Consider the following 27,092-nt stretch of genomic DNA (forward strand, 5'->3'; position numbering starts at 1 on the left):
ATGGCCACCTTTCAAGGCAGCCGGGGCCCAGATCCTTCCCATTTTATGGATGACAGAGCTCTAAGGTCCAGGGGGCAGAGGAAACTTGAGGACAGAACATTTTTTCATTCTGTCCACATCCATTGTTTGAGCACCTACTACGTGCTGTCTGGGCTGGGTATTGTTAAGTGCTTACCCGGAGGCTCTTTTCCATGAAGGCTGCAGTAATCCTTCCTAATGTCCTGGTCTGAGGTTTTTTGTTTTTTGTTTTTTGTTTTTAATGTTTATTTTTTTGAGAGAGAGAGAGAAAAGCAGAGAGAGAGGGAGACAGGATCTGAAGCAGGCTCTGTGCTGACAGCAGAGAGCCCGATGCAGGGCTGGAACTTACGAACCGTGAGGTCATGATCTGAGCGGAAGTCGGCCACTTAACCGCCTCAGCCACCCAGGCGTCCCCTCTGAGGTGTCTCTAATAGGACCACAACAGTTGCGAGGAAGGCAGACCTTCTGGGGAATCTGGGGACACGGGGGCAGGCATCTTGCAATACTTAGGGGCTCAGTGACGGGCGAGGAGCCTGCTCCCCGTTAACATTGCCCGCCCGTTCTCTCCAGGACAAGAAGTTCTTCAGAAGATACGGCTGGAGAACTCCCTGCGGTCCGGGATCTAAAGAAGCTAGAGTTCGCGTAAGCAAAGGAGTGAATCATCTCGGGTCCCCACGAGGCGTCTCATCTAGCATTAGCTGGGCCTGTGCCACCCGGATGGAGATGGGTCCCCCAGATCATTCTTAGCCTCTGGCCTCGCCCCTCTGGACACCAGATCCAGCATCTGGGGCCTGGCCGGTCAAGGCTGGGGCTGCATTTTCTCGGGTGTGAAGCTACATGGCCCGTTTACCGGTGAACGTCCTCCTTCCCATTCATTCACTGGGCAGATATACTCAACTGACCCAGGCTACTGTCCTCGGTGAGGCTGCAGTCTAGTGTAAATAGACAATTATGACCTCCTGCGGTCAGTGGCGGTGACTCAGGGGCTGGGAGTACAGATTTGAGGGGAAGGTCAAAGGGGACTTTGCAGGGAAGGTGACTGAAGGGTTGAAGCTTGAGGACGGAGGAGGAATGAGCCAGGCGGGGAGGCCATGCAGAATGCAGGTATGGTTACTCTCTCCCCATTGTACAGATGAAGACACTGAGGCCTAGAGGGTGTCAACTCTCCGGAGTTACAGAAGTCAGGTCAGTCGGGCGCTTGCCCCAACAGAGGAAGAAGCTAAATTCGTGGGCGATCCTGGTGAGGGATCTAAAAGTCACCTCTAATGATTGGGAAGAAATTATTAAACGCCTACAGTGTCCTCAACGCATTTCGTAGGTGATCCGGGAGCTAGTCACTATCTTCCCCCGTTTTACAGATGAGGAAACTGAGGCCTAGCGAGGTTAAGCGACTTGCCCAAGGCCCCCCGCTGGTCCCCCGCAAGCAGCCTGCCCCTCGTGGTCTCTGCTCCCCCGCGCCCCAGAAAAAGCCAAGCATTTCTTGTTTTGAACAGAGACAAGGTGCCAGGTTTGTGCAGAGACAACAATGTTGCTGAAAAGAGGAAATGTATGAAAACAATCACCAAGGGCCCCTTCTGGCTTTGAAGTATTTTCAGCATAAAAAGCCCCTAGTTTGAGGCCGAAACTGTGTTCTGGGGAACAAGAGTTGTGAAGTGGAACGGCCCAGAACCAGGAGACTAGCCACCTGGAGGCCAGAAGCCACGAGAAAGTTCTGAGGAAGGAAGGAAGGAAGGAAAGACCTATTTCGGGTGTGTGACGGGCAGCCGCGGTGCCAGATAGCACGCAGGCCCCGTCTGCCTGGAGATGAGGCCGTGGGTTCTGCTGGGGGAGAGGGTTCTTCCCGGATTCGGCCCCCATCTGCTTCCCCACCCGTCAGTTTCCCGGGCCGCCTTCCCTGCTCACTCCATTCCGGCCCTATGAGTCTCCTGGTTGGCTTCCAACCTCACTAGGCACCAACCGGCCTCTGGGCCTTTGCACGGCCTGTGTCTTCTGCGCACAATGCTCTTCCCCAGGTATCTGCACGCCCCACGCCCAGACTTTCTCACTTCCTTCTGGTTTCCACTGAGCGAGGCCATCTCACTCCCATGTTTCAAAGTACGATTTCACCCTCCTCACTGCCGTACTTTTCTCTGTATTACTTATTGTCTCCCGCACCAGACAACTTACCGATTTCTTCATCCGTCTTGCCCCCCGGAACCCCACCCCCAGACTGTCATCTCCATGAGGGCCAGGATTTCTGTCTGTTACATGTCTGTAGACACGGAATCGACATTCGATGCGTGAATTCTGTGATCCTTCCGACAAGCTCTTGAGATGGGGGCTGAATCTGAGGACACAGAGACGGAGGTGAAGGGAGTTGCCCACAAGGCCCCACGGGAGCCAAGTGGTATCGCCCGTAGTTCAAATCAGAATTTGGACTCCTCCCGCCTCGTGACCTTTTAGTGAGGCTGGCGGTTCCCAGACTGAGATTTCAGTTACCATCTCTTCATCATTATCAGAGGTGTTCGTTCAAACAAGCAAAAGTTTTTCTCTAGGAAGGGGCATTTTATGACATTTCAGAATCAAAGACCGGTCTTCACATTGGGGACGCTTAACCTTGTATTTTAAGAGCAGGACAAAACAGCCCTCTGGCGTCTTTATTTTTCTCATTCCCTGGAGGTCAGGCGTGGATGTCAATCCAGGCTGTGAGACCTTGTGTGGATTAGGTAACCTCTCTGTGCCTCGGTTTCCCCATCTGTAAAACGGGGTTAAGAAGCGCCCTCAGCTCAGAGTCCTTGTGCGGGTGAGATGAAATCTAATCTGAGCGAAGGATCCAGCATGTGCCTGGCACGTAATAAGTGCTCCATAAACAGTTTTATTTGTTAGTAAAATGTAATGGCAAATAAGTAAGCCGTGTTTTTTCAAGACTGGTGGGTTGTCAGGCCAGAATGTGGGAACCACGTCCGCAGGCCAGGAGCCCAGCTGGCCTCTTGGGGCCTGGGGGGCTTTGGAACAAAAGGCATTGGGTGGCATCTGGTGGCGGTCAGGGGAGGGAAGGCCCTAGGGAGGCAGGAAGGGGAAGAGACCTCGGGTGAGCCTGCCTTCTGTGCCCTTTCCAGCCTACCCTGGGGCCAAATTAAGGAGCTATGGCTGTTCCAGGCTCTTACATCTGCTCTTTGCCTCTTAGGCTGGGCCCCGTCTCAGGCCCCCAGGCTTTTCCCAAGCTGGTGAGGATCCTCGAGGCCTTTTCCTCCCTTCAGCATCTGGAGTGAGTATGGACCCGGGTACCTTCCCTGCGGCCTCTGGTTTCAATAACCCCAAACCCTGGCCCTGAGGAAGGTGTGCAAAGGAAGTCTTTCTGTATCTGGCCCTTCCTCCCTCTCTCCTGCTGCCTCCTCAGTACGGCTGGTGGGAATGGCCTGAGGCCCCCACCGCAGGGAAGCTATGGATGAGAATCCCCAGTAACAAAACAGTGGAATCCTTTCGTGACCTTTGATGTCACGTGCTCTTCCGTCCTGGATGTCACGTGCTGTTCCCACCTTCCCCATGGGGAGGCGGGGTCGGGGAAGCACGATCCCCTTGCACGATGGTGATCCCAAGAGGTTAAGGCAGCTGTCAAAGCTCAGGAGGCCTCCAGGGGTGAAGCGGGGGGAGGAATGATTCAGTTCCCCGGAGAGTCAGAACCTCGTCCCCTTGTTGGCCAGCTGGCGCCCCTGGGGGATGAAGACCGGCTCTCAAAAGTTTGCCTGTGGCGTGTCCAAGGTGGGGGGTGGTGGGCATGGGAGGGGGCTGCTGGCCAGCTGGCCTCCAGGCTCCCGGCTGACGGCTCCTCCCTCTGATGCCACCTGCAGCCTGGACTCTCTGAGCGAGAACAAGATTGGCGACGAGGGTGTCGAGCAGCTGTCGGCCACCTTCCCGCGGCTCAAGGCCCTGGAGACCCTCAAGTGAGTGCCGGGGCTGCCCCTCCTGCGGCATTTGGCTTTCGTTTTCTTTCGTGTCCACCCAGCCATGCAGTCATTCACTTGCTCCCTGATGCAGTCACGCGTGCGCTCGAGCATCGTGCTAATTTAATCAGCAAATGCACGGGGCGCCTGGGTGGCTCAGTCGGGTAAGCGTCCGACTTCAGCTCATGTTCTTACAGTTCACGAGTTCGAGCCCCAAGTCGGGCTCTGTGCTGACAGCTCAGAGCCTGGAGCCTGCTTCAGATTCTGTGTGTGTGTGTGTGTGTGTGTGTGTGTGTGTGTGTCCGCTCCTCCCCCACTCACGCTCTCTCTCTCTCTCTCTCTCTCAAAAATAAATAAACATTAAAAAAAAAGATTTTAATCAGCAAATGCTGCAGGACCGCCTACTCTGTGCCTGTGCAGGCACCACTGGAGGGCCTGGAGACCCAGCTTCCCAGCTTTAAACAAAACAATGCCCCTGACCTCAGGGATCTCCTAGTAAACAAGTGAGCAAACAAATAAATCTATAATTATGAAGTGCACAGTGATGAACATAATTAACACGTAGGGAGAGAAAATGACAGGGAGGAGGGGGCTGGTGAAAGAGGAAAAACGGTCTAGGATTTGTCACCAAAACATTACCAAAATAGCAGACGTTTATTTTTTTTAATGTTTATTAGAGAGACAGAGAGAGAGGGTGTGGGGGAGGAGCAGAGAGAGGTGAGGGCACAGAGGATCCGAAGCAGGCGCCACACGAACAGCAGACAGCCTGACATGGGGCTCGAACTCACCAACCATGAGATCATGACCTGAGCTGAAGCCGGATGCTTAACAGACTGCGCCATCCAGGCACCCCATAAATATTTATGAAAAAAACAAACAAACTGTCCTGGGTTTCGGGAAGTGGATGGATACAGTGTAGGAGAATCTACATGGTCGTTTATTGAAACTGTCATCAAAGTCTATGCACGCTCCGCCTCGTAATCAGGACCCAGGACAGCCGCAGGATTCGCTATGGGATTTCCTTGAATGCAGGGACACTGAGGCGTCCCGTCTAATTTATAGCATTCTAGGTAACACTGTGGGGAAGCTGGCTCTCCCTCTCTCCCTGCCCGCCCCCTACCTCCTTCCTTCCCTCCCCGTCCTGCCTTTCGTTCCTGTCATCTTTTCCCCACTTACGTACCGAGCACCTGTCATGTACTTTGCACCCGTGTCGGCACAAGGATACAGTCAGGAACAAAACAGATCTGGCAGTAAACAATACGAATACTTATTCACTTACAGTGTGGAGCTGTGGGCCAAAGGGGAAAGGGGGATGGTATCCAATCCTAGAACAGGTGTGTGTGTGGGGGGGGGGGAGTGTGATCTCTTTCTCGTTAGTTCTCACCCTCGCCTCCCACTCAGCCACAGGACAGAACAGTATCTCTTTATTAAGAGCACGCATTACCCACAGCGCCATTCACAGCCTGTTTCCCACGACCGTCCTCGAGGCAGATGGGCACGTGTTTGCTGCTCCGGGCCACCCTGTGAGGAGGAAGCGAGAGTTCCCCGGCTCTACCCCGGGGTGGGTGGGCACAAGTTTGGTGCTAAGCCCTTGCTGTCCCGTCCCCGCAGCTTGTCTCAGAACAACATCACCGACGTGGGCGCCTGCAAGCTCGCCGAGGCCCTGCCCTCGCTGGCTGAGTCCCTCCTCAGGCTCAGGTGAGTGGGCACCCCCTCTCCCCCATCGACCAGGCGCTGAGCGGGCGGGCTGGGGGAGGGCTGAGAGCCCCGCTCTGTGCAGGTGCAAAGCCCAGCACTGGGGCCGGAGGCCGTTCCTGCAGACTGTTGCGTGGCTTGCCATTGTGGTAGGTGGTGGGGGGGTTGACCGAAAATCCAGTATGAGCACAGGCCCCTGCAGCTGGGCCATGCCACGCCTCCCCCCCCCCCCCCCCCCCAACGAGAGGATAGCAGGTCCTGGGAAAAGAGCACCTGGCAAACTAGACAAGTTGCTTACTCATGCGAGACTGTTGGCTCCTTTGGAAAACGGGTACTATCCCAGTGGCCTATGGAAAGGGCTTGGTTCAGTGCCTGGCTGTGGTGCACCATAAATACTGGTCCTCTTTCCCCAGGGGAGGGCAGGACTGAGCCTTTGCCCAGGCTGCCGGTTTCTAGAAGGCAGCCTTGGCTGGCTCTAGTCGCTCACACAGTGCCTGCACCGCCACCTTCTGGTGGGCCTTGGCATAGCACCTCTTGCTCTATGATTACTTCCTGCCTGGCTCCCTGATGGTCCCAGGACAGATTGGGGGGTGGGGGAGCTTGGACCAGAGCCCCAGTCATTCAGCTCTGTCTCTCTCCTCTCTCCCCAGGCTGGGAGGAGTTTCCTGCTCCTTCCTCAGCCCTCACCACCCGCCTAAGACAGCCAGAGTCATGTTTCCAAGGGAGATGGTACCTGGTTCATCTAGTTATTGACACATCCATTTTTTATCCTTCCAGCCAGGGTTGCCATGTGCAGCTGTGTGGGTCGTATATTGTGCAACTTGCAGTCTATGGGATTGGCACTTCCTAGAGTTGTGCAGGGCATGTAACTGCCTCTAATATCAACCATGGGTCAGAACTTGTGCTAGGAACTGGAGATACGGCTATGAACAAAACAGATACGGTTCTTGCCTTCAGGCCTGATAAATTCATGCATTATATTATTCGTGCATAATAAATTCATGCATTATTCATGCATAATAAATAAGTAAGCATAGGCACAAATATTTTAAACTAGCGACTCATGCTGGGAAGGAAACAAACAAGGGCCCAAGCGGGTACAATGGGAGTAGTGAATTCACCCAGGAGGTCAGGAGCCCCTTCCCTTTCTGTGGGAGTCGCTCAGGGACAAGCATTCCGGGAGGAGGTAACAGAAGATGCAAAGGCCTTGAGGTGGGAAAGAGTTCGAGTCTTTGCCAGAAGGGCCACTGTGGCTGGCTCCCAGGAATAAGGGACACAGGGTGGGACATGAGGTGGGAGAGGTAGGGGAGGTCAGATTGAGCAGGGAGGCCCTCGTAGGTCAGGAGGGGGCTTTTGATGGGGCATATCGGGGCAATCTCTGATCTCCCACTTTATTTTTTTAAATTTTTTTTTCAACGTTTTTATTTATTTTTGGGACAGAGAGAGACAGAGCATGAACGGGGGAGGGGCAGAGAGAGAGGGAGACACAGAATCGGAAACAGGCTCCAGGCTCCGAGCCATCAGCCCAGAGCCTGATGCGGGGCTCGAACTCACGGACCGCGAGATCGTGACCTGGCTGAAGTCGGACGCTTAACCGACTGCGCCACCCAGGCGCCCCTGATCTCCCACTTTAAAAGACCTCATCCTTTATGCAATCTAAGATGCCATCCACTGTAAGACCCCATTAAGAGGACAACACGCTGCTAATTAAACATTCATTATCAGACACATCCTGATCTCAACGATCTTCAAATATGAACCTGCATATCTTGGCATCAGTGAAATATGGGAAGAATCCTCTGTCCTTGGGCAGATGGGGAACCTCCTGGGTCCTACGACCCACCCCAGGAAGAAACTGCAAAGCCGCTACCTGTTTCCTCCCCTCAGTACCGGCCAACCTGTGACATCAGGGGACGCTGGAGCTTAGCCTGAATCCACTTTGCTGCAGTATAGACCTGCTGCTTTTTACGTGCAGCTCGGCGGTATGGCCCTGAGGCTGAGTCATGGCCAAGTCGTGGCCTTGAAATGAGGACCAAGGCAGACCTGGCTTGTTAAAAAGACGGTCGTTGATGAGGGTACAGCTTATCGCACCAGTGACACCCATCATGTTATTTACCAGCTGGGGATACGCTGCAGAAACCCGAGCTGGCCCTGAGTGTTTCTCTCCCCTACTATCCCCACAGCTAGTCACACCATCCACGGTCACTCATATAATCCTGAGCCCACGCCGCCTCCCCAGCCCCAGACGTAGTAATAACCACAGCTAGTATTAAGTTCATTCCACATGCCCGTCCTATTCTGGGTATTGTGCCATCGATAACTCATTTATTCCTCCCCACAATTACTCATGCCCATTTTATGGAGGAGCAAGTTGAGTCATAGAGGAGTTAAGTCATTTGCCAAAGGTCACACAGGCAGCAAGCCCCGAGGCTGGGATTTGAACCTGTGAAGTCTCAGCCAGGAAGCTACTTCGGCTAAAGTCCCGTTGCTTCCCTGGGCTCACTGTGTGACCCCAGAGGAGCAGCCTCCGCTCTCGAGGCCTCAGTTTGCCCCTCCGTAAAATGGGGCCGGAATCCAGCTGGGTGTGGATCCCCCTGGGTCCTGACCTCCCGGCACCCCCGGCCCCTGCCCCGACCTCTGTTTTGACAGCTTATACAATAACTGCATCTGTGACATGGGAGCCGAGAGCCTGGCGCACGTGCTTCCAGACATGGGGTCCCTCCGGGTGCTGGAGTGAGTATGCCCAGGGGCAGTGGGTGGCCGGGGTCTGGGGCTTGCGGGGGCAGGGCTGCGGGCTCTCCTGCTGGCACCCTGGGAAGGGCAGGGCTGAGGTCTGGTTGCTGAGAGCGTGGTGGCCTGGGGCTGGATAGCCCCGAATGGGGGCCAGACCCTAGGATGGGTGTCTCTCCCCAGTGTCCAGTATAACAAGTTCACAGCCGCCGGGGCCCAGCAGCTGGCTGCCAGCCTGAGAAAGTGCCCTCACGTGGAGACGCTGGCGTAAGTATCAGCCCGCGGCGGGCAGAGGGCCGCCAGCCCTCCTGTGAGCCCTGAGCTCAAATCCCACTGTGGCCCTCGCCAGTGTGGCACCTGGCCTCAGTTTCTTTGTCTGTAAAATGGGAGCGAGAACAATGCTTACCCCCAAGCAGTTCTTTGAGGTTTAAAATAATCTAGGTGTATAAAGCACTCGGAACAGCGGCTGGTACCTGAAAATGGCCAACGCGTTAGGGTGAACGCTATGAAGGCACTTGTTTGCTATTATTTTGGACCCGGAAAATGTGGCAGTTTGGTTCCAACTTATGTATTGTTTTGTCCCAACGATGTCTGATGTCCAGTGTCGGTACTTTATGCTGTTCCAAGGCGCTTCCAGTACAGAATCACTCCTATCTTCCAAGGTAGATCTTAAGAGACCCACTTTACAGACGAGGAGAACGAGGCACAGAGAGGCTCACTAACCTTTTTGAGGTCGCACAGCCAAGTCATTAGCAGAACCAGGTCTAAAGAAAGGGGCCTCAGGGTGGTAGGAGGGAATTGAGGGCTTGCACTGGGGACTCCGGGCCCCCGTCTCTGCTCTAACCCGGCCCCTGCATGCCATGGCCATCGCAGGATGTGGACGCCCACCATCCCGTTTGGCGTCCACGAGCACCTACAGCAGCTGGATTCGCGGATCAGCCTGAAGTGATCTCCGCGATGCCCGGGACAAGGTGACTGAGGTGGGCTTGGGCGGGGAGAGCCGCGGGGGCTGCTGGGGTCAGTGTGATGTGAAGTCCGAGTCCGTAAAAAGTGGGCGGGGGCGGCGGGTGGGAGCTGGACCGTGCGGCACCTGGGGCGTCCCCCTGCGATTGGTGGAGGTGAGTTTAAAGGCTTTGGGGACTCGGGCTCTGGGCGTCCTCCCTGTGGCCAGGCGTGGGAGGTGGGGGCAGGGCGTGGGGGTGGCTGTCCTGCAGTGTCCCCATAGGCATTTGCTCTACAGGTTTCTGTGCCATGACGGTCCCCTCGCTTCCGCGCTCCCCCAACCTGTGACGTCTCCCTCCTCCATCATCTCCACCTCATCCCAACTTTTTTATTAAACTTTTTTTTTTTTTTTTTTTTTTTTTTTTTGAGAGAGAGAGAGGCCGTGAGCCGGGGAGGGACAGAGAGAGAGAGGGAGACACAGAATCTGAAGCAGGCTCCAGGCTCCAAGCTGTCAGCACAGAGCCTGACACGGGGTTTGAACTCACAAACTGTGAGATCGTGACCTGAGCCGAAGTCGGACGCTTAACCGACTGAGCCACCCAGGCGCCAACCCCCATCCTGACAGCACTCCATCCTGGGTCAAGCTGCCCCGTCTAAAGCTTTCTGACCTACCCCTTCTCCTGGCCTCTCACAGCATGTTCTCTGAGGACGCCGACCACGCTGGACCTTGAACTGGTTGTTTGTGGACGCGGTGCTTCTTGGGCCGTCGCCCGTGAGCCTCAGCATCCTGGTGCCCGGCCCTACCGGCTCAGGGCCGGTCCCCACCCAGCTCTGGGAAGGCCTTTGGCCTGCTCTGCGGACGGACCCAGGCCCGGCTCCAGGCTCCTGTGGGGCCCAGGTCGATGCCGGCCCCGACGGACGGGTGCACGACCGGTGGTGACGCAGGCCACCCAGGGGCCCTGAGGCATCCACCAGGACGCTCCTGGCAGCCGTGGCCGGGCCGGAGTGAGGGATTGAGGCGGCCACATCTCTGCCTCCCCAGGTCCCTGTCCGCCTGGGGAGAAGTCACTTCTCTGCACTGCTCTCCTAACAAGGATGCCGGGTGCTCTCAGGACACGGGCGGCTGGCCCCACCTGCTGATTTCCCTGTGACAGGCGGGGAGTCTGTGGCAGCTGCTGTCCGTCTCCAGGACTCACTGTTTTGCACTAACTTTGTCGAGGTCGAAGCTCCGCCCGGCCAGACACACTGGACTTGAGCCGGAAAGAGCTGACCGTGCCCTAACGGTGGGGGGAGGGGAGTGGGCCGGAACCACACCTGCCTCTCGGCCTTCACTTCTTGGGTCATTTTCTCACTACAGTTTAAAAGGGCCCGTTGCATCTCACAGGCATGTCCACGGCTGGAGTTTCTACCACGATCGCCGTTGTGGGGGGTGCCCGCTGTTCGGTTATCTAAATGCATCACAAACTACCCCAAAATGCAGTGGGTTAAAACCACACACACGTTTACTCTGCTCACACGCCTGTTATGTGCGCTGTGCTGGGGGGGTGGGGGGGGGGGTTGGTGCACAACTCGTCTCCGCCCCGCTCAGTGTCAGCTGGGGCAGCTTGAAGGCCGGGGCTGGCATCATTTGAAGGCCCGGTCACTCCGTGCTGACTGGGGGTCGGGGGGCTAGGGTCTTGGTTCCTCTAAGAAACTGCCAGAGGAGGACCTTTCCACGTGGGCTGCTTTGGACTTCTTCCTAGCACAGTGGCTGTGCTGAAGGGCGATCACTTTCTACGGCATCCTGAGCTTTGGTGGACAGTTTGTTATTTGGGGATCAGTAAGTTGAAGCACCATAAGCCTTGCAGGGGGGATGTTTTCCTCTGCTCTATGCTGGGAGCCGTTCCTCAGTCAAGCTGCAATCCTGCCCTGGCCGAGGTGAGCCTGGAAGGGACCAGAGGCTTTGCCATCTGCACAGAGCGCTGCCAGCTCGGCTCTTGTTGTTGCTTTTTTGCTGGAGCATGACCCACTTGGTCAGAAGTCCTGATTCAGGAGAAGTCTGCTTTCTCCTGGTGGCAGGGGGAGCTGTCTGTTCGGCTATAGTTGCACCAGCCCTGATGCCTGGGTCCCAACTCTCTGTTTCCCAAGGTTGCGGGGCAGGAGTTAGGAGGGTCACAGGGATTCGGTCTTTGCAAAGAGGTGGAGGCCTTTTTTCTCGGCCCAGCTACAAAGGACACCAGGCGTTGTGACCCAGGTTTTTTGGGGTTTGAGAGAGTGTGTGAGTGGGGGAGGGACACAGAGAGAGGAGGACAAAGGATCCGAAGCGGGCTCTGCGCTGACAGCAGGAAGCCCGAGGCGGGGTTTGAACTCACGAACTGCGGGATCATGACCTGAGCCAAAGTCGGATGCTCAACCCACTGAGCCACCCAGCTGCCCCCAGGGTTGGGTTTTAAATAGCTGGGGCATCATTCCTCAGGGGGTCCCGGCATTTGGGGATTGCATGCCATCCATGGGCTCCCGTTTGTATAGCTACAGGGGTGAGCACTGAGCCACCCCCACCCCCACCCCAGTGCAGGCCTCTGCTGGCTCTCAGCCGGGTGGGGGGGGCACCATCATACCCACTGCTTTCGGTCTGTTCAGAGATGACACATTCCCATCAGAGACCGTGATTACTCATCGTTCGGACTCTTGAATGATAGCTGCCATTTATTAAATGAGCTGATACATGTAAAGTGCTTATCACCGTGCAAGGGATATAGTAAGTGTTCGATAAATATCGGTAATGATCACTTTGTGCCAATACTGTGTGAAACCCTTCCTGCTCAAAGGGACCACGGTCTAGGGCCAGCAGCACAGACCCCCAGAGCTAGACTGCTTGGGCTCAGCGCCCAGCTCACCACTTGTGCAGATTCCTTCTCTGTGCCTCAGTCTCATCGTACGAAAAGTGGGCATAGTTTCAGTATCCCCTTCATGGAGGTTACGCAGAGATCCAGGGAGCTAACATGCTGACAAGAGCTGGCATACAGCTCAATACTTGTTAGCTGTCCCTATTACATAGGAATATGTGTTTTCTTCCTGCGTCTGCCTGGAATGTTCTTCCTGGCCCTTGGGACAACTTCTGACCCTGTAGGACTCCGTTTAAAGGACAGCAGCTCCTTAGGAAGGTCTACCAGACCACCCTATTGAATAGATGCCCCTCACTCCCACTCTCCAAATTGGTCTGTCGTTTCTTTTTCATGTTTATTTGTTGTGTTGTCTGCTTTTGTTCTGGGATGTGGGCTTCAGTAGGGCCGGTGACCTGTCTGCTTTGCTCATTGCTCTGTCCTCTGCACCCAGCAAGGTGCCTGAACATAGTAAGTGCTCAGTAAATGTTTGTGGAATGAATGATCCTCACCGCTTTGCTTTCTTTCCTTTTTTCATTCCACAAACATCTGCTGAGGGCACGGTAGCATACTCAATAGAATGCTCAAGGTGCCTGCTCTGGGAAGTCATGTATTTTAGTCAATTAAAAAAAACTCCCCAGGTAGGGCTGTCTGGTGTGATTGGGCGGTCTGTGCACTGCACAAAGGCACCTGGACAAGGGGGCTCGTGGGGGCTGCAAACCAGTGTGGGCTCTGCTTGCCAAGCTGTGAGTCCTGATATGGAGCCATGCGAGCCCAGTGGGGACCTTGGTAATCAGCACCAAGTCACGTTATGAGGTACGTAAATTACTGTCCCCATTTCTCAGAAGTGACTTGCCTAAGGCCACACCCCTATAGAGGAGGGAGTCAGGAGACAAACCTGCCTTCCGCTTTCCTTGGGGGAGTGGGTGTCCACAGGCATGGGCACAGCATGCTGGAATCGCTCCCAGAGCGCCACTCGCTGGGTGGGGGAAGGGGCCGGGGCATCTGTCTGGAGTCACGCTGTGCGTTGATGGCCTGATTCCACATCTACTGCATCTTTTAAATAAATCCTCAGCTTTCCCCTCCGGTCTCTCGCCCCATGAAAGCATCTCCCTTCGCAGGCTCACGTCTCTCCTTGGGTCTCTCAAATATGTCCTGGTCACCTTCCCTGGCGCCCTTTCTCAGCACAGGGAGACAGGGGGCGCTGTAGCTGCCTTTTCCCTGAAGATCTGCAGGCGGCCTGACCCCCCCTCACCTGTGTCCCCACCCACACAATGCACCAATCCTTGTACCTTGCTTAACACGGTGTGCACGTGATGGTGTCTCCTTCCCTCCCCGCGCTCGTTCCATCATCCCTAGCACAAGTCTCTGGGTGCGTCTCTGGGATCCGGGCCATCACGCCCCGCAGGCTGGGCCCAGCCTCTCCGCCTGGACTCCCACGCCAGCCCAGCTTGGCCCCAAGCTGGAGAAGCCTGGCCTCTTGTGCCCCTTTGTCAAGCACGGGGTCCTGCATCAGGGCTGCTTTCCCGAATCTCAAAGAAAAAAACCCAAAAATAGGCAGGGCCCCCACAGGCTGGAGTTGGTTGCATACATTTTTTAATTGAAAGAAGTCAGCCTCCTAAGTATTGCTTTTACAGGCTTATCGACATCAAGTATTCATACCGCTCACATTTGCAAAAACATTTCTGGCCAGCGGAGCAGCGAGGCACCCCCCCGCATGACGGATCAGTCCTGGCAACTTGATGCAGAACGAGCAACTGGAAACGAATAAGTCAAGCCCGACCCTCGCCCCCGACACGATCCTTGGCTTCTTTTCCTTCTGACTTACTCCCTGAAATAGTCGCTGCATCTAAGACCAGCCTCGGGGCCAAACCTGGCCAAGCTTTGGGCTCCGCTGGCCTCCAACGGAGCTGGGAGTGGCTTCCGCAGTGGGTCCGCAGTTTGAAGCATCCTCTCGGAAGATGAAGTGTGGAGAAGCAGGAGCGGTCGGGGGTGAAGAGCGGGGAGGCAGACTCTGGCTGGGTTCCTGTAAACATCCATCGCCAACGCGAAGGTCAGAAGCCAAGGCAAGGCCATTTGTGCGACGCTGAGGGTGGGGGAGGTCTTCGGATGCCCCTGCCTTTCCCCGGGGACAGGGGTACAGGCCTTCCGGGCCTCGGCTCTCAGTCTCCATCTCTCTGCCCCACCCTCCTGGGTCCGGACAGAAACCTCTCTGTTGGCACGGAGCTCTCGGGGGAAGCAGGCCTAACGAGAAGGGAAAAGGGGTGTTACTGGCACAGAAGCATGGCCCGCCACCCATTTGGGGGTATATCTGGGTCCAACCTCCAGGCCCCGGGAGGCCAAAGGAGGGCAGGGAGGCCTTCCCCCATCTCTTGCATTCAGAAACCATCAGAAGCTCCAGACTCGGGCTGGGGGTGTTTTCCTACAACTTTTGCTAATACCTTTTTTTTTTTTTTTCTAGTTTATTTACTTTCGAGAGAGACAGAGCGTGAGTGGGGGAGAGGCAGAGAGACAGGGAGACACAGAATAAGAAGCAGGCTCCTAGCTGTCAGCCCAGAGCCCGAAGCGGGTCTCAAACCCACCAACCGTGAGATCATGACCTGAGCCGACATCGGCCGCTTAACCGACTGAGCGCCCCACCCCCCACCCCGGCGTCCCATTACTGATAACTTTGTCACAATAAGTTCGCCTGATTTCTAAGGAGCCTGGACTGGAGAACCAGGGCAGTTTCCCTTTGGAGAGGAAGGACTGTCCACCCTGGGAGGGACGAGGGGGATCGGGACCCGAAGAAGGAGGGCAGCCTGCTCAGGGGTCACCCAGAGCCTGCTGGCCCACTTGAGCCCCAGGGCAGCCGAGCAAGCTCGGGTCGTGGGCGGGGCTTGGCCCCGCCTCCCGCCCCGCCTGGAAAATGCGACGGAGGCTGCGGCCGTCGCCAAGCTACTCCGCAGCCCCACCGGGCTCGTCCTCCGAGGACATGGCATCATCCTCGCGGCCAGGCCCTTCGGCGGCTCCCCGTTTCCCGTAGCCTCCGCTTTCTGCGTCCGGCGGGGTGGCGGCGTCTCTGCGGCGTCTTCCATTCCCCACCTGCCCTCCTGCCCCAGTTCTGTGCCTCATCTCTGCCGGCTCACTTCTGCAAATGCCGTCACGCATCCGATAGACCTTCTATGCGAAACACGTGACACGGACTGTGGTTCACCGACATGTGAGGTGTAACAATTCTCTGAGGTGGAGGGGGGCGTTCTGGGCCCTGCAGGACGGTTGTCAGCCCCCCCCCCCCCCCCGGGTCCCTGACCACTAAATGCCAGTAGCACCCCCGGGCACTGCGACAACTAAAAATGTACCCTTGTCCCGTTCCCAAGGGTCACTGGGGGGAGCAGAACCACCTCCACTGAGAACCATGCATCTCCCCAAGGTTCAGAGAAGCCAAGTGACCTGCCTAAGTCACACACCTGTGACAGGCGGAGCTGGCACTGGATGTAACAACAATCACAATCAGTAAAAGCTCAGGAGGTAGCAGCCACCTAAGTGCCACGAGCCCAGGGCGGAGGCTGCGGGTGCCTCGCTTGTTCCCTCCACTCACCCCTCCAGGGCATGCTGACCTGCCTCTTTACCCGAGGGCTGCCTGGTGTCCCACAGGCAAAGCCAAGGTCCCCCCACAGCTGCCTTCCAACCTGTGATGGCCAGGAAGGTGGTGAATCAATACCCCAGCTCCTGCACTCCACAGCTGAGGCGACTGAGCCATATTTGTCCCTACATTGGTCCCCAGAGTCCCTGAGCAGGACTGAGCCCGGGCCTGCAGTGGTGACCTACTGGATGACACAACCCTTTCCCGACTCACCCCCTACCAGTAGTTCCCAGGATCACCTCTCAAATAAGCGACTTGCCCTTGAATCTTTGTCCCAGGGTCCACTCCTGGGACAGCATCCCCAAGATGGCCCATGGCACTAAGTCATTTCATTCAGCTCTAACAACTCCCAGAGTTGTTAGACACACTGTTACGATTCCATTTTACAGATGAAGACACTGAGGTTCAGAGATAGTAAGTAACTTGTCTGGGATGCTCAGTTCCCCAGGGCTTCGTGCCCCTGGAGATTTTCAACCCTACCTAATTTCACACATCCTGTGTGCCAGGACCTGAGCCGGGGGCTGGGGACCCCGTGATAAATGCAGTCATGCCTTTGAGACACAATCTTGTGAGCAATTGCAGCCGAAGGTCAAAGACAGGGACGGGGACAGACGGAGCCCAGAGTCTGGGTGAGGCCATGCATGAAGAACACGCCAGTGGGGGGCGGGCGGGCTGGCGATGAGAGCACGGCAGGTCCTAGACCCGTGCTCCCCCCAGGTTCCTATGGGGTGGGGGAAGGGAGCAAGAAGGCAGGCCTTGGTGGAGGAGGGGGAGGGGCCAAATCTGCAAAGTTTCTCGTGTTCTCTGCCAGATTCTAGAGGCCAGCTGGGAACACATCCTTCCACTGCTCTGAGACCTTCCCTGGCTCCCACTGATGACACAGGCCAAGTCCTCGTGTCCTGGGCCCCACCCCCCCTCCCCCACTGGACCTGGGATGCAGAGGGGAAGCCAGGGGTGTGGCCAGAGCACTGGGGAGCTCAGCCATCTAGCAAGGTGTCCCTGGCTTCCCCTCCCTCCGAGGGACCTCTGGGGTTCCCTGCGGGGGTGCTCCTGAGAGCAGGGCTCACTCCAGAGCCCTCCAACACCGGGGATCATACTTAAGCCCATTTCAGACTTGTGTGGACAGGATGTCAGAGCACACAGTCACCCCCCAGGATGGGGACTCACTCCTCTCCCAATCCTGGTGACTACCACCAGCACGGAGTCCAGGCAAGCGGCGGTCTGGCTGGCCTGTGTCTCTCACACGGGCTAATCTCCCATCTGAACAGGCCCGGGGCTCCACAGGCACCGGCTCCAGCTGTATTCACCACGGCTCTGTTTTCACTGTGCTACCTGCAGGGTCACCTATTTATGGCAAATGTTGCTGGGTTTCACTTCTGATCGGAATATACGGGTCCGGTCTTTCTAGGACATCACTTCACTTTAAAAAGAGCTCGTTTAAAGAAAACAGTGACACAAGTAACAGTTCAGACGTTACAGCAGTGATTGTTGGTGGTGTCACATGGGGTGTGAGAGACCCTGATCAGTCGGTCCCACTCATTCCACAAAGGGCCCAGAGAGGGCAGTGACCTGCCCTAAGTCACACAGCAAGTTGAGGACAGCCCAGGTCTGTGTGTCCTCTGGAGGGTGTCCTGAGACCACTCATCTCTGCCACCTGCCGTGGCTGCTAAAGATCCCCTGGTTCCTGAACTTGCAAGTCTGGCCTCACGGCAAGCCCCTCAACGAGAATCTTGAGCATGTCAACGACAGGTGGTAACTCTACCTCGTGCTATGCGCTTTAACGCAGGTCCTAGCTCATTTACGCCTCAGAAGCACCTCAGGAGATGGGGCCAAGCAGGCTCATCATCCGGAATTTCAGATGGGGCTCCGAGAGGGTTCAGCAATTTGTTCAAGGCTACACAGCTCGCAGAGGGCAGAGCCAGGACTTGAACCTCCCCTCCACAGTCTGATCTGAGGTTCATTCATCGCCTTCTTCCAGGGCACCCAAAGCCTCAGGCTGAAAGCATCCTGGAGCCTCGGCTTGCAGAATCCCAGGCAGGGCGTTCTCCAACCTTCTAGTATCTTTAGTGCAGGACAGACAGTTCACTGGCCAATGGCTGTTTTGTTTTTTTTTTTTTTTCTTTCTTTCTGAAGCTGTAACCTCTCATTCCGTGCTACTCCCCGGATCCCGACAGAGGGAGTGGCCAGCTGACTCATTTCTGTCATTAAGAATGACAGCTGGGCACTTGAGCCATTTTAAGAACAATGTGTCAGCTCAATACCTCGGTGGAGAAGCCGCCTGGTTTGGCATTTGCCTTAAGTGAGAAAATGGCCCTTGTGTCTTGAGGGCGCTGGTGGGGCGATGCCCTGGACGTGCTGAAAGGAGATTTCTCTTCTCGATTCAGCCATCCTGCGGGCTTCCTCAGGGGCAGTCAGGACAAGGCCCATCTGTGGGGATTCAGGATCTGCCCCCTCCTAGCCGTGTGACCTCAGGCAAATTAACTTAATTTCTCGGGGCCTGTTTATTCATCTGAAACCAGAGGACAGTGCCTACCTCCCTGGAATGTTTGTGGTGAGGCTATGAAATCACATTGGTGGAATGCCTACGATACACAAGGCATTGGTAAGTAGCGGCCCCTCCCCTCCTTCCATCACTTCCCAGCTAGAAAATACACCAGGCAGGGCACCTCTTCCGTGCTGGGGGCCTTCTGAAAACAGTAGCCCTGTCGTCCTCCAAGGACCTCGCCTACCGGAAACCCACTGCTCACCAACCAACCAATTAAAGCAGCTACAGACAGATGTCACCTAGAACCAAAACGCCCTGCGTCTCCCCTGTGGTCTCAGTGACGGGCTGTGCCGCAGAAGGACCTCTGCCTCGTCTGGTCCAAGAGTTCACGGCCGGAAGGGGCTCAGAAAGGAGAAGCCGCCTGGGTCCGTGTCCCCCAGGGAAGCCAGCGTTCTGGAGAAGCAAGGGTCGGTTTCTTGAACCCAGGTCTGGTTCACGTGCCAGATGCTGACACTCATCAGTTGTCAGTTTTGTGATGATTCTTGGTCCAAAATGTGTCTCCAGTTGGTTGGTCCTAAGACATGGCAACTTTTGCCCTTGAGTCTTGCCTAAGAACTGCCTGGAGTATTATTTATTTGGTATTTTAAATGAATGCACTTTTTTTAAATTTTTTTTTAAAGGAACCTTTATGTCACTCTCATGAATAAAAAACAGTATCATTCGTCACACACCAAAGGCAATGCTAAAAAAAAAATACTATGAAAATGCAACGGTTAGTGCTAGCCAGATACCCCCGGCTTGTGAAGCAGCCTCAGCCTGGTTTCTCTGGTCTAAGGGAAAAGTAGCAGGTGCCCAAGAGTGACAGAGAACGTCAAGGAGGCACTGGGAGCGAGGCTAGGAGGCCCAACTGGCCACCTCATAGCTGGGTATCTGGGCTGAGTCACTGACCATCCCCAAGCCTCAGTTTCCCTCCCTGTATAGTGGAGCTAATGAGCCCAGCCCTGCCTGCTTCATGGGTGACGCTTAGGGGAAGCTAGGAGATGTGAGAGAGGCAGCTATTTTTAACCACCCAGCCAAGGCCAGGAAGGAATCCCAGGAATGAAGCCTTCCCCTCGGAGGGGGTGGTGGGGTGGTGATTGGAACCGGAAGTCGGAAGTGGCTCCCAGCCACTCCCAGGCTTGGGATGACAGCTGTGAGGGCACCAGCATCGCCGCCTCGACTCACTGGGTGCCTGACCCAGGGCTGCTTCAAAGGCCACCCAAACAGACACATCTTCCTTGGTAATTGGCCCCCAAGAGGAGACAAGGACTGGAGGAAAGGGGAAGGCCCTGGGCCGAGTCCCCTCTGGGTCTGACACACCATCAACACTGTCAGCGTCATTCAGGATCTGACTACACGCCCCTTCACACTCTCATCTAATGTGCATGAGCCTTTCCGCAGGTGCGACCCCTACCCTAGCTTACCGGACAGTGGCTGGTCTCCCATAACAAAGAGCAGCCCAGAGGCCCCAGGCCTTTAGCTGGCTTTGGTATGCGGCCAGAGGTTAATGATTTTGGCACTCACTTTTTCATCCATGCCTAGTAATGTTGGTTTTCTGTGTTCAGCGATATAAATAAACATCCCTTTAACAATAAATTTACATAGGGGCGCCTGGGTGGCTCCGTCAGGTGGGCTTCTGACTTCAGCTCAGGTCATGATCTCATGGCTCGCGGGTTCGAGCCCTGTGTTGGGCTCTGTGCTGACAGCTCAGTGCCTGGGGCCTGCTTCGGATTCTGTGTCTCCCTCTCTCTCTGCTCCTCCCCCGCTCACGCTTTCTCACTCTCACAAATAAATAAACATTAAAAATAAATTTAAATAGGGGTGCCTGGGTGACTCAGTTGGTTGAGTGTCCGACTTCAGCTCAGGTCATGATTTCACGGTCCATGGGTTTGAGCCCCATGTGGCGCCCTGTGCGGACAGCTCAGAGCCTGGAGCCTGCTTCCGATTCTGTGTCTCCCTCTTTCTCTCTGCCCTTCCCCTGCTCATGCTCTGTCTCTCTCTCTCTCTCTCTCTCAAAAATAAATAAACATAAAAAAGTAAATTCACATAAAAAAGTAGATTTTTGAAAGAGGAAATACTAAAACTAGTTTGATCACAACGGCAGGTGATAAAGGGAAAAACAGGAACTTTACAGTGGAGAGACCCAGTAGACATCACCTTAGGCCAGAGATCAAAGTTAACATCACCAGTAGTGGGACAGACGTCATGTGTCTCCTGATAACCATACACTCAGAAGGGCACTCACTCACTTCTCCGCGGGGTTCCTGCCAAAAGTGCATCATCTGAACCTAATCGCAAGAGTAAACATCAGATAAACCCAAATTGAGACTTGTGCTCCTCCAAAATGTCAATGTCATGAAAGATTAAGACAGAATGAGGGGCTGGTCGGGATCGAGGAGGACTCAAAAGACGTAACAATTAAGGCCAAGGGTGATCTGGGATGGGATCTGGGACCTCAACTCTGCCTTTCTATTGTGAAAGGGCCACTATTGGGCCAATTGGTGAGATCTGAATAAAGTCACAGACTGAATCTGGTTCATAGGCTCGCAACGGTGTTAAATTTGCCGATGTTGACAACTGTGACTGGGGTCATGGCAGTGAATGTCCTTGAGCTAAGCACACAGCCAGCGAAACATTTAGGGGTAAAGGAACATGAGGTCTGCAATCCGTTTTCAAACGGCTCAGGTGAGTAACTACACACATACACGTATGTGCACACACACACACACATGCAGGGCAAGCATGTGTTGCGTTCGGGAGCAAATGTGGCAACATGTCAATCAGTGCAACTGGTGACTTTGGGTGGGGACTACAGGGGAGTTCTCTGCACTCTTCTTGAAACTTCTGCCTAATTGGGAAATTACTTCAAGGTAAAGTTTGGTTTCAAAAACTCAGCAAAAAGGAGTGACAGCGTCTGTGCAGCAGGCCTGGGAGAGTTGCGAGCGCTATTCCAGGGTCGGGATTTGGGAGCCCCCCACCCCACCCCCACGAGCCCCTGCAAACCCAGCACTGGGTTGGGGAGCTCAGCTGTCTTCCTCAGCTTTGCTTCCTTGGCTCCTCACCCCTCCCTAATGGGGCCTTCTCCGCCCAGAGGGGCAGCCGGCACCCATGCGTCCCACGGCCAGCGGTCTTCCAGGTGAACCTAGCGGTAGGACAGAGTGGAAAGTCGGCCAGGCCAGGGGTGCACCTGCCTCCCCTTGCCATCAGCACCTGTCTCTTGCCTGGACCACAGCTATCTGGTTTCCCTCCTCTGCCGTGACACTTCTCCCCCCCCCCCCCCCCCCCCCCCCACCCCCAAGAGCTCCACCAGCTGCCTGAGAGATCTCCCGTGACCTGAATCTATTGTCCACGTCCCCGCAGAAATTCTGGGTTTCTGAGCAGGGCACTGACACACCAGCCTGGGTGTTCTGCTCATGGCACAGGCTGCCGACTAGCACGGAGGGGACCAGGGCGGGTAGATCACAAGGAGCAGCCGTGGCACCCGGTCAGGACCCGGAAGCCAGGAGCCCCTGTAATAGGTAGCCCGATGGTCTGGTTACTCGAGCTCCGAATCTGAGCTACACCAGGCCCCAGTGACTGACAGCAACATCCTGTAGGCTCTCCGTTTCCGGTGCGGAGAGGCTCTCTCCCACAGCCCTCCCTCCGTGCCAGAACAGGGACGAATCAATCCAGCTGCCCTGCCTCTGCATCGGAAACGCTGGCATGTGAGGACTCTCCGAAGGCTCCCAGGCCAGCCGCAGGGGCCTTTCTCCTGGGAAGGAGGGAGCTCCTGATTCCCCACTTCCTGCTCCTGGGCAATGATTAACACTCTAGGAAAAGTGCAGCCTCGACTCTACGGGGCCCAGATCTGGTGGCCCTGGGAGACCACAGGCAGTGGGAAAGGTCTCCTGAGGGTCCTGGGCTGGGAAGACAGTGGGGGAATTCTCTTTCAGGAGCCCAGACCCGAACCCACCCAGCACTCAGGAAAGCAGTCCTCCGTGGCTCACTGGGGGATGTGAATATTCATGTAGGAGTGCACAGGCAGGTTTATACATTTGCCAAAGCCTGAGCATACACACTCTCCATTACATCTGTTAATGCTAACAGTGGTTAACATGAATATGATCACTGACTGGACACAGGAGGGCCTAGGAGCTTTATATCCATCCCATTTAATCCTCACAATGAGATAGATTTCATTTGCCCCGCTCCTTAGAAGAGAAAACTGACCCACAGAGAGATACGTGACATGCCCAAGGTCACAGCCCGGACTGGGATTTGAACCAGGTACGTGCTCCTAATCACAACCCTAATACTGCCTCCTTCAAACAAATGTTTGATGAACGGTATCATGTTCAGACACACATAAGAGGAAAAAGAGGAGAGAAAGTGAGTGTACCCTGAGATCCTCCCCAGTCCCTGCTGCCTGGCCAGCCCTCCACCCCCGTCAGTGCTTCTATGACCTTGTCGTGCGTAACATTGAGAATGTGTCCGCGTGAGAACGAGCCAGAAGGAAAGAGATCTGACTACTGATGTTCCTCTGCTTACAGAAAGGGGCCCACAGATGCGGTGCAGTCGGACCATTTTTAGATCTCTCCCAGAGGCTTTTCCTGTTACTGGCCACCCTCCCCTACCCAGGTCTGGGCTTCCCCGGTCCCGGGGCCAAGGCCGCCTAGGCCTGGATTCGGGATTCGGGATTCGGGATTCGGGAAGAAGGACCGCTGTGCGTGACTTCCCCGCTCCATGGGGCTCCAGTATTGCCCCCCAGCCCCAGGCCTTCCTGCTTCCCAGCTTGGGCCCCGCCACTCTGACAGCTTTGCAAGGGTGTCCCTGAGACATGCTTCCTGGTGCTTCTGCTCAAACAGCCTTTGCTGCGAAGTTTGATGAAGCATTTGGGCTTAAGTTTTGGGTTCAGAGCATGCCAATGTTTTCATTTGGAAGGGGAAGTGTTTCTGTTGATGTGGTGAAGAGATAAAATGAGACATTCTTCACCAACTTACGCTGTCTCAAAGTCAAGCGCTTGGCTTGGAGGCAGAGATTCATCTTAGGCTCTCCAAGGCCTAGCACTGGGGCCTGGTGGAAGCAGGTGCAAAGGGCCTAGCACCAGGCACGGTGAAGGATCAATACTCGGGACAGGTTTTGAATACAGTCCACAGATTCTAGCTTCGCAAGGTGTTTTCAGTCTGTCTCTCCGTGTTCACCAACCTCGCCCTGGCCAAGCCCCCGCCGCCTCCAGCCTGGGCAACTACACACTTCCCAAACGGCTTCCCCAATCCACACTCGTGCCGACGACCCATTCTGCCCACAACTGCCGAAGTCATCTCTTGCTTAAAACCTTCTGCTGGCTTCCCCTTGCTCGTGGCCCTGGCCTCCCAGGTCCTGTAGGGTCTGCCCCCACCTGCCCCATTGATCTCTCCCGGGGCTGCTCTCCAGCCACAGTGGCCTCATTTTGGTGGCGGCACAAACCAGCTCTCCTACCCTACTGCCTGGGCACGAGCCACTGCCTGTGCCCGGATTGGTTTTCCCCAGATCTTCAGTCTGGCTCTGTCTACCAACTTAGGGCTAGCTCAAATACGTCATCTCCTGGAAGAGACCTTCTCTGACACCCCCTTTCTAAAGCAGCCCATCTCTATTCTGCTTTACTCACTCAACAGACATTTACTGAGTACCTACTAGATGCCAGGCACTTGTTCTAAGGGCTGAACTCAACAAGGATGGCCCAGGTCCTTCCCACATGTCTTAATGGCTCCCAGAAAATCTGATACCTTGCTTCGGAATCTGCTTGTGTCTTCTCTCCCCGTGCCAGGAGGGCCAGGGCTAAGTCTCTCTTGTTCACTGTGTTCACCCACGAGGCACAGTATGTACTCAGTAAATATTTTTCTTCGATCAAAGAACGGATTGATGGATGGATGGCAGGCAGGTAGGTAGGCAGACTGGGTAGGTATGCAAGAGTGGCTGACACTCTGCCTGGCACCTGGTTCTTGTTAAGGTCGCACTGAGCTCAAGTGAAGCTTTTCTCAAAGAAATGTCACTGTCCGCCCCTCAGGGGAGCCCTCAGCCCCCTACCACCCAGTGGGTCCTGCCCCATCCGGCATTCCCTCTGACTATGGTCATCTTGGCAAAGACTGGCAACAAGAGGAGGGGCGTTAGCTTGCGTGGGGCAAGTGGCATTAGTGTCTGTTTTCTCAAAGGAGCCCTTGCTACCTCGATATCCTCCCTTCGCTGCCACTCGGGTCCTGTGCTTAGTGATACTGCAGCACCGAACAGCGGAGGGGCTCAGCCAAAAAGTGCCTGCGTGTCCTCTCATCTTGTGCAGTCGCCTCTCTTCCCGGCTGGGAGACTGTGGCCAAGCCCTCCTCCTTCCTGGACCTTCATGTTCCTCCCATCGACACCCAAGGTGGGGCAGGACACGCAGCTTCCTGGTCGCAGCCCAGCGGCAGAGCTTTAACACCTCAGTGCAAAGATCCAGTGGCCCCTACTCCTCCTTGAGATCTTGCAAACCCCGTAGGCGGAGCCAGCCCCAGCTTGCCTAGTCTGCAAAAGCAACCTGCAAAACTGGCGGCCCTGGCAGACCCAAGCTGCGGTACTGCCCGGCACCCTGAAACCCGACTCCCGAACGGCAGCAAACCCAAGGCCAAAAGGAAGTGCAGACTTTGCTGAAGGAGGTTTCACCTCCTACGCCCTCGGCCCTGAGCCCTTGCTCTCAAGTCCCCACCCAGTCCCCGAAAGGGCTACGGGACAAAGGTGGTCGTGCCCAGCGTGTTAGCTCTTCTGACACTCCAAGTCTTTATCCTTCCGGGACTATGGGAATTCCGGAAAAACCAAGGTCACCATCAAGCCAGATGGAGGCAGAGGCGAGGTGCTGACAGATCTGCCTCAAAGGGATCTAGGTGCAAAGGCTTTTCCACAAGCTGTGACAGTAGGTACCGTGGCTAACCCAACACCATTCAGGCTCAGCCTCCCTTCCCCTCAACGACTGTCACCTTCACCGGGGAAAGCTTTGCAGCCCCAACTAAGGGCCTAACAGGGGTCTGGCCATTCCTGGCATCTTAAATAGACCTCCAGGAGGTGGATGGAGGAATCCCAAGCCTGGGGGAAGGGTGTGTGTCCGGTGTGGAGATGCCACCCTCTTCTTCGCCAGCGCCCCAACCCATCCTCATCTGGTGCAGAAAGGGCACTTACAGGTCTTGGAGGCCAGTGAGGGCCTCGTCCTGGGGGTCCCATCCCTGGCCAAACGATGCCCCCAACCAGCAGCGGCGGCAGGAATTGGGCGGCCGGTCCAGGCCGAGGGTTGCGGGTCGATGGGGGGGAGGGGAGGACGGTAGCCAAGCCTACTCCAAGTAACCATCGAAGACATCGAGCTCCGAGTCGGCATCGTAGAGGCCCGAACCGGGGTCGGAGAGCACGCCGAGGTCCACGAGCGCCTGGTCCATGTCCTCGGGCAGGAAGACGAGGCCCACATTGAGGACAATGTACTCCATGAGGAAGGCGTAGTATAGGATCAGCACATTGACGAAAAACAGGCCCACGTAGAACATAGAGGGCAGCAGCGACGGCGGCACGTAGGGGACCAGGGGGCCCAGCGCGTCCAGGTGGGCCGCGACCCGGGCGCCGGGCATGCAGGGGGCGGCGAGGGCGGCGGCGGCCCGGCGATCCCAGCGATCTCAGCCGCTGCGGCGCCCGGGCGGCCGGCAAGGGGGCAGCTCAGCCATGCAGGGACGCCCCGGGGGCTCGACCGAGGCGGCGCTGGGCCCCGGCGGTGCCCCCGCCGGTGTGCCGCGGCCCCTGCAGACGCTCCCTGGCCCCTGAAAAGCGCCCGGCGGGGTCCACGCACCCCCAGATGTGCCCACACGACCCTCTCGATCCTCCCGGCAGCCAGGGAGGCCCCCCTGAGGTGGCCGGCGGCTGCCCGGCTCCTCCGACGCGCCCCGCTCGCGCTCACTGGCCCTCCAAGAGCAGGCGGGGGCCCCACCGCAGCTCAGCGTCGAGGGCCAGTCCCGGCGGCTGTCTCTTCAGCCCCGCCCGGCAGTTCCTCGCGCCCCCTCCGCGGCCCCGCAGGCCCAGCACCCATGGCTGCGGCCGCCGCGTCGCCCTCCTGGTCGCGTTCCGAGCACCGCCTCCCAAGCGGCCCCGCGCTCATTGGCCAGCCGCCCGCTGCCCGCGCTCATTGGCCTGCTCGACGCCCGCGGTCATTGGTCCGAGACGTCCGGGGGAGGTACCGCTTCGCTCCGCCCCTCGGGGTGCTGGCCTCTGACTTGCTTTCCTGGTTCCGGGCTCCGCCCAGGTCTCAAATCCAATTCGTTCTGAGAATCCCCCACGGAGTAGCGGGAGGGGAAAGAGACAGAACGCAGTTCGAACCTGCACGTATCCTAAGGGCTACGAAAGCTGGAGGAAACCGCAAACTTCTCAGCAACCCCCTAGACTTGGGTATGGCGTCACGCCTCTTTGGGACTCAGTTTACTTGTCAAAAGGAGGCAGGATGGGGGGCGGTGAATTTACCAGTGAAACTCTCCGACTTCCCAAAGTGGCAATTTTCCGTGGTGGGGAAGAGCTCCTTGAGCTCTCCAAATCCTGGCTGCATCGCGGGGGTCTACATAATAGGGTTCAGGGACACCCTGAAGACATTCCCAGGCAGCTCAGACCTGCAGCAGTGGGGGTGCTTCTTGTTTTTACTTTGTAAAGCATGTTTAAAAACAGTCCGTGTTAGGGGCGCCTGGATGACTCAGTAGGTTAAGCATCTGACTCTTGACTCTTGATTCCAGCTCATGATCTCATAGTTGGTGAGATAGATCCCT

General features: G+C 56.1%; 2 protein-coding genes across 6 annotated transcripts in view; one reads left to right on the forward strand and one right to left on the reverse strand.

The window, feature by feature from the left end:
• Positions 1-10,813, forward strand: part of CIITA (class II major histocompatibility complex transactivator) — a 38,111-nt gene extending 27,298 nt beyond the window's left edge. For 4 of the 5 annotated variants that reach the window (XM_030300274.1, XM_030300276.1, XM_030300275.2 and 1 more), the window contains 8 exons: positions 589-660; positions 3,185-3,265; positions 3,849-3,941; positions 5,553-5,639; positions 8,286-8,369; positions 8,550-8,633; positions 9,240-9,337; positions 10,003-10,813. In XM_030300274.1, coding sequence (XP_030156134.1) covers positions 589-660; positions 3,185-3,265; positions 3,849-3,941; positions 5,553-5,639; positions 8,286-8,369; positions 8,550-8,633; positions 9,240-9,315 — 577 coding nt within the window. In that variant the 3' untranslated portion in view covers positions 9,316-9,337; positions 10,003-10,813. Of the gene's footprint in view, positions 1-588; positions 661-3,184; positions 3,266-3,848; positions 3,942-5,552; positions 5,640-8,285; positions 8,370-8,549; positions 8,634-9,239; positions 9,347-10,002 lie in introns of all 5 variants that reach the window. The other variant, XM_030300272.2, reaches the window with a different exon arrangement.
• A 2,930-nt stretch (positions 10,814-13,743) lies between these two features.
• Positions 13,744-26,413, reverse strand: DEXI (Dexi homolog). The gene is made up of 2 exons (XM_030301392.1): positions 25,480-26,413; positions 13,744-14,413 (listed from the first exon to the last, which is right to left on the reverse strand). Exon 1 carries the CDS (start codon positions 25,914-25,916, stop codon positions 25,629-25,631), a length of 288 nt encoding a protein of 95 aa, XP_030157252.1. The 5' UTR covers positions 25,917-26,413; the 3' UTR covers positions 13,744-14,413; positions 25,480-25,628.
• Positions 26,414-27,092: the final 679 nt, after the last annotated feature.

The sequence above is a fragment of the Lynx canadensis genome, chromosome E3 (assembly GCF_007474595.2).
Source record: "Lynx canadensis isolate LIC74 chromosome E3, mLynCan4.pri.v2, whole genome shotgun sequence".
NCBI lineage: Eukaryota > Metazoa > Chordata > Mammalia > Carnivora > Felidae > Lynx > Lynx canadensis.